The sequence below is a fragment of the Diuraphis noxia genome, unplaced genomic scaffold, assembly GCF_037042655.1.
Source record: "Diuraphis noxia isolate RWA-SAM2 unplaced genomic scaffold, SU_Dnox_SAM2 contig0002, whole genome shotgun sequence".
Taxonomy (NCBI): domain Eukaryota; kingdom Metazoa; phylum Arthropoda; class Insecta; order Hemiptera; family Aphididae; genus Diuraphis; species Diuraphis noxia.
The window spans coordinates 67,265,816-67,273,231 of record NW_028301712.1 but is presented as its reverse complement, the minus strand read 5'-3'; the positions used below and the strand labels follow the sequence as shown (position 1 = coordinate 67,273,231).

The 7,416-nt window shown below is 28.5% G+C and overlaps 1 protein-coding gene across 1 annotated transcript; it reads left to right on the top strand.

Annotated features, from left to right (window-relative positions):
* Positions 1–514: 514 nt before the first annotated feature.
* On the top strand, positions 515–1,653 carry LOC107165781 (uncharacterized). The gene is made up of 3 exons (XM_015514176.2): positions 515–637; positions 1,139–1,382; positions 1,565–1,653. The coding sequence occupies exons 1-3, from the start codon at positions 515–517 to the stop codon at positions 1,651–1,653; spliced, it is 456 nt and encodes a 151-aa protein (XP_015369662.2).
* Positions 1,654–7,416: the final 5,763 nt, after the last annotated feature.

Here is a 7,416-nt window from a genome sequence, read left to right as displayed (position 1 = left end):
GCAATTCAACTACTTGATAATTCTCAAGACATTAGATGTCTCAAACGCCGAAGACCATATGACTTATTATACATTATTATTAGACTAAGGCTGGGACCTCTCCATTGGGAGTGATAACCCAAACATGTTTTTTGTATATATTTACTAAATATTTATTCATTAATTTATTAATACTAATATTTAATATTTATGTACACCTCTTAAATGTATTGTTAAAGATCATTGATCGTTATAATAAAAAAAGCCTTAGGGTGGTTTAAAAAAAAATTTCTTATTCTCTCCTCTCGTCACTTCACTCATCCACCTTAACATTCTCATCTCCGCAACACTCATTTTCCTCTCCGTTGTTTTATCTATTGTCCAACATTCCGATCATATGTTTCCTATTTGGTTTTCATACTATTATTTTAATATACAGCCAGTTGCCAGGTAACAATACAAAAATAAACAATAAAAATTCCTATTATAATATTAGTTGATATTTAATAATAAAATTACGGCTCTCAAAAGGACCATGATCTACAAATATGCCTTCATTTTATCGACTTTGGTGTTATTGAATTGGTACGTGCAGAGAAAACTCAAAATTAGACGAGAAATATTGCAGAATTGCAGATATCTCGAAAACGATAACGATGTGAGTGCGATTGAATAATATAATAATATTTGATGATTTGGTTATTTTCTGATACCATAATAATATAACAATTAACAACTACCATATAATATTAATAATATAAGTAAACGTTTAAATGTATATAGGGCAACCACCAATCCGAAATTAAACGAGAAATATCTAAGAATCACAAACATCTCGAAAACGTTAACGACGTGAGTTATTGAACAATATAACAACTACCAATAACTACCATATTATATAGTATCAATAATATAAGTAAACGTTTAAATGTATATAGGGCAACCACAAATCTGAAATTAGACGAGAGATATCGCAGTCTTACAGTGGTCGCGTAAACGATAACGATGTGAGTGATTGAATATATTATTACCTACGTAATTTGATGATATAGTTATCTTCTAATATAACGATCTAAAATAATAACGATAGTATAAAAACTACCATAGTATCAATGAAATAAGTGAACTAAACGTTCACTGTGTACAATGTATATTATAGGACAACCACGGATCCCAATATCAAGTGACCAAAAATGACTTGACGGTCATTCTAAAAGGCAATCGGGCTGTATTGGTTTTTATCAGTGGCTTGATTCTGCTTGGATACTTTATCAGGATGTTACCGACCGGATTCACTTCGCATCTAATACTTTTCTTGATACTAATATACGCCCTTAACACGCTAATGTCAAAGTATTATGCAATTAACGTAATTTGGTGTCATGGGATCATTTCAATAAACGGTAATATATCGTGATTATATTTAAACATTTATGGTATGGTAATAATATGTACTTATAGAAATTTTGAACATTTAGACGCACTTTTTTATCATTGCAATATGACATAAATAAAAAAAATATTTAGTATGATATACCTATATTAGTATATTATAATACTAAAAATATAATATTATCTGTTATAGCTGACATTGATTTGATATTCTTTCCAAAATTAAGAATATTTAAAGTATTCAAACTCAGAGCTAGTGGTGAAACAACGACACAACATTAAATTAATAAAGATATGTTTATGAACATTATACAAACCTGGAAAAAACAAACGGAGAAAAATATCAAAATTTAATTTGTAAAATTAAGATTTGGTAGAAGAAAATTGTATTCTCAGAATAAATCAAATTAGATTATTTTTAACCTCAGATTCAAAATTACCTCTTGACGGCCGTTTGGTAAGTCTATGAGTTTTTTTAATTAAAGGAATTCACAAAAACTGACAATTCCGATAAAATAAAACTAATCTAACTTTATACTACTATCATACAACATCGTCAGGAGTTTTAGTGTTGTTGTAACAATACGTATGTTAATTCAAATTCAATAAGACGAAAGGTTATTTAAAAATTTAAAAATCCATGTGTAAAAACATGATGGACCCTTAGAAAAAAAAATATTCTCTTGAACCCGTCTACTACTACATAAAGTTGTGCTGTTAGATTAGGATATAAGACGCATAGTTGGGGCTGCTCAACATTACAAAAGCTCTTCTACCAAAAAAAAAATCCAATTTTCAATCAAACGCAATGACTAAAAAGTTATCAACAAAGCGTTTAGTATATTCAATAATATGTGTCTGTTATGGTTATTTTATGAAAGTGAAGTCAGGCTGAATTTGAGACAGTCCGCAATTCACGAACATATGTAAAACGGCGAGATTCTAAGAGTGTAATAGACGATTTTCGTACTGATGCTTTTATCTAATGTTATATATTTAGCATGAAAAATCTCTACAAAGTTTTTAACAACAAAAAAATATTGTAAATACTCTTAAATATTATTATGTTCTCTTTTTTTTATTTTTTATCACATTATATTAACGCATTTAGTTTGTAAATAACACTAGACTAATAATATATATTTTATTGAAACCTTAAATCAAATGATAATAAAAAAAATTTTTAAAATTATAAATTAGAATTCACCAATGGCAAACGGAAACGTTGTTTATAATAAATTGAATGGAACAGTGTTGTAACAATATATATGTCAACTTGAATTCGATAACACGAAAGATTGTTTGAAAGATTGGTGAATTCTAATTTAAATTTTAAAGATTTTTTTTACTATCACTTGATTTAAGGTTTCAATAAAATATATATTATTATTAGTCTAGTGTTATTTACAAACTCAATGCGTTAATATAATGTGATAAAAAAAAAAAAAAGAGAACATAATAATATTTAGGAGTATTTACAATATTTTTTGTGTTGTTAAAAACTTTGTAGAGATTTGTCATGATAAATATATACCATTATAGATAATAGCATCAGTGCGAAAATCGTCTATTACACTCTTAGAATCTCGCCGTTTAACATATTATGTTCGTGAATTGCGGACTGTCTCAAATTCAGCCTGATTTCACTTTCATAAAATAACCATAACAGACACATATTATTGAATATACTAAACGCTTTGTTGATAACTTTTTAGTCGTTGTGTTTGATTGAAAATTGGTTGGACTTTTTTTTGGTGGAAGAGCTTTTGTAATGTTGAGCAGCTCCAACTATACATCTTATATCCTAATCTAACAGCACAACTTTATGTAGTAGTAAAAAATGTTATGTTCTTTTTGTTGGATCATGAGGGGAAAACTCGCATTCTGCAGGTTGTAATGCACGTGAAATGTGCTAATATTTCCATGGATCGTGTTAATTTATTTTACTTTTATATCACTACATCATAATTTACGGTTTGGAAATCAAGACAATTAGAAATGCATCATACAATTCCGGTCTCTAAACCTATTAATATTTTTATCAAGACTACGTAATTGTTACGTGATCGTAGAGATTTTAAGTGATAAAATACGATAGGTGACATATGATACTATATATTTTACAGGTTTATATAATACGTAAAAATAATATTTTTATAATATGGTCCTTTGTTGGTTTATAATGTCACCTGTAAAGTTATATATACTTTCGAACGGCATGGTTTAGGAAGACCAGAGACGTATTTAGGAATTTTGCTCCCCAGGTAAGAAAAAAAACGCCCCCTTCCAACTTAAACTTCTTTAGCAATAGTTGTATTTGTAAAAAAAAACATGATAGTTTATTAGTATCTGAGTGTCATTACTTTTTTTATCATCCAAATGACCTTGATAGGTACCGTAGTTATCAAAATGCTCTCCAAAATTTACCACTCGGTGCCCAAGCCCCCTGTCCCCCTAATACGTCACTGAAAAAGACTAAATAGTTTAAAGTATTATAATTATATAGTTTTAATTTTGTGCTCAAGTTTAGTTGTACATTATTGTATGTACCTACGGATTATAATGTTACGTTTTTGTATCCTACTTTATAATACTGTAAAGATATTTTTACCTATTCCTGATATAATTTATATACATTTAGTGTATTGACGTAATCAGCGAATGTTTATGGGGTTTATTAGCAGTTCTGTGGATCGATCTACTGACACAGATAAAAATAAATAAATAAATGATTCGCGTACCTGCGTAATTGTAATGACTAATGTGTTTCGAGGGTATTGGATTAAGATCTTATATGTAAGCACTGACTCAAGTTGTCAGATCAGATAAGTTGAAATCATGCTTTCTTCATATTTGGATTCTTCAACACGCATCACTACTCGTATTCATCGCTGCCTCCAAATTCTTAACAATTATCACATAATTATATTTTGATACCATAATATTTTATTCCTCACAATACTTTGTGATCCTTGAGGTAGGTTCGAATGATCAGTAAACGCAGAAGTCTATCCCGTTATTTTATAAAATCATCTGGTTACAGCTGAATTTACTCTTATGATATTATTTAAGGTAATATAAAACAAAATTATTGATGTGCTGAACATACATTTTTTTCTGCATCGTAGTTTACCTACACCTTTGTAAGACGGAGGCATCACCCGACCTTTTCATCGTAGTGGCTACCTCCGTTGACGCCAACGACCAAATACAATATTATATTATACTTAGTGATACACATTACACATTGATTGGTTTTTCTCGAAACTGCGTCGTCGTCACCTCAATTTCGATTTTGACATGTCAACGCGTATGCCAATTACCTACACATTTCTCATCACTGCACGATTCGAATACACAATATTATACCGTGCAATGACATTGAACTGTACGTACTTACACATCAACACTTGTATGTATATATAAATCATATACGTGTGCATTGAGATTTATATAATATGTTATTTTATCGTTTCGTCACTCTGTCAGGTCAAGAAACTCATATTATAGTCCGTTAGTGTTTCCGTCGCCGTCGCTGTTGGAAATTTCGAAACTTTTACGTACTTGTTTATATTATAATAATATTAATAATTATTATTATGTTTTTACGCAGCAGCAGCACCTCGATGATGCTTGCGAAGTTTTTAATCATTTTTTTTATTAATATTATTATACGTATACGGCGTCGGTATATATGATATACGTACGAACATTACTTTATACATTGGTTTGTTATTTTGAAAGCGGAATTTAATCTCATTGCGCGTTCACATGATCCACGCCTCGTTGGGTGAATAATCCGAATAGATCCGATGAAAGACGTAATAATAACAATGTGTAGATACAATTTTAAATAACTCGCGCATCATATTTGGATACCACGAACGATGACGACATTTTCGATATTGAATTTGATGAGAAACTAACGCACAAAATGTGTTAAAAAATTATATTATTGTACAGTTAACAGACCCATACGGCCCTTTCAAATATTATTACACTCGTACATAGTAATAATAATAATATCACATTTATTGTACGCGTCAATAGAGAAGACAGCGTTATTTTTCAGTTATTTGCGCGGGAAAATAAGGTGTATAAAAATAACGAATATTGTACGTAGTTACCAGCTACCAGCTATTGAATGGAGGTGAGGTGTTCTTGGGTTGTGTATATTTCAAAAATTAAATTGATGTACATGACGAATATCTATGTACAATGTACGGTACATATCTCCATTTGCTCATATGTTTCGTTACAAAATATACATATAGGGTGTCCCGCGAGAATTCACCCATTGCGATATTTCCCGAAACAATGAAGACATCAAAATCCTAGTTTTGTAATAAGACTCACAGGGTTAAGAACTACAATTATTTCATATTTTAATGTTTTAGTAAAAAAGTTAAAAAATATTTTTTTTTATTTAATTATTTCCAAAAAAATTGACTATAGCCATTTTCTAGAGTTTATTTTTCTGAAAATATTGACGTTTCAAAATCTTATTTTTATTAACTTCCTTAATTTTTAATATTTTTTCTAATTTTGAAAAAATGAAATATGATTACAACTAGGCACGCTGAAAGTGTTTTACCGGGTGTACGAGAACTTTCACTGCGCGGCGTTTCAAATGTTTGATAACACTACAGAATTAAATAATTCTCATTTTTTCTCGAAACTAAAAAAAAAATTAAAATATATTATTGGTATTTAGTATTTACTAGAGAATTTGAAAGAATTAAAAAATAGTGATGAGTTTAATTTTAATTTTTTTGAAGGGTTGGGTAAAAAACAATAAATAGATTTTTTTACCCATTGTGTTTAAAAACATATAATGAGGGTGGAGGTGACACCTAATTTTTTCCTTCGAATAATCTACAAATAATAAACCTTTATATTGACACATTTTACACGTACCTAAGCCATTTGTAAATTGCATCTTTAGTAAATACGTATTTTGTAAAAAAAAGTGTACCTACAATATAGAATATTAATATGTTAAAATTATGTCGCATTACTGATGATTTATAAATACAACTTAAAAAGTTAACTTAATTATTAAGTACTGAAAATATAATTTACCTTTTAAAAATAATATATTTAAAACTATAATAATTATTATATTATAATACAAATATATTTTAATTATAACTATAACCTAATGATATAACTAATATTTTACTTAATTAAAAAAATAAATAATCTACTCGTGAAAATAATATTACTTAAAAAACTTTTAGGAAAAATATATTGCATAGAAATTGACACTTAAAAATGTATTTGGCGCAATTTACAATTTATTCCGTAATCGTTGGGTGAAATTTACGTTAAACTATATTGTCAACATGGTATGGTAAGTCCTCGAAGTTTGTGGAGTTATAAAATTAGTAAATATGTATCAAATTAATACAAATTCATATGACAACGAGTAAAAATATAAGAGCAAATTATTAATATAAACCTGCTATCATATTTACTAATTATGCATTAACTAATTTGACTTAACACCTGAAGGTATGCTTTTGCAATCATATCACTCATATCCATTCTGTTATACATTCTGTTTTTTTTTTTTTTAGTATGTTGAACGTTATCATTATTTTATATTTGATATTTAATCTTATATACGGCATATACGTACCGTTGTACTTTTTAATTTTTATTTTGCAAAGTGACACAATTTCAGGTAACTAGTTAAGGAAAACATTGGCTTTAAATTCGGCACTGTTTATCAAATTAATTCAAAAATGTCACATCTGTGGACTTCACTGGTAACATTTCTTGTTTTTATTTTTAGTATTTTTATATGTATAGATTTGGCAATATTCCTGAAAAACTTGGCAAAATCCAAAAAATATCAATTCTAAAGTAGATACCATGTGTCTAATTTCCCATCTATGAGCAGTAACATTCTATACCTATACCTATGTTACTAATGACAACATGGTTCTATATAGCTTAACGGAAAATTATTCATAGTTCACAAAATTATGTTGTACTATAAAATATACACAAATATTAACATTATATATTATTTGCCAGTAG

Coding starts and splice junctions, on each gene's coding strand:
- LOC107165781 (XM_015514176.2), top strand. CDS start 515: ATGATCTACAAATATGCCTTCATTTTATCGACTTTGGTGTTATTGAAT. Junction 638..1,138: donor ATCTCGAAAACGATAACGAT/GTGAGTGCGATT, acceptor TGTATATTATAG/GACAACCACGGATCCCAATA. Junction 1,383..1,564: donor TGGGATCATTTCAATAAACG/GTAATATATCGT, acceptor TATCTGTTATAG/CTGACATTGATTTGATATTC.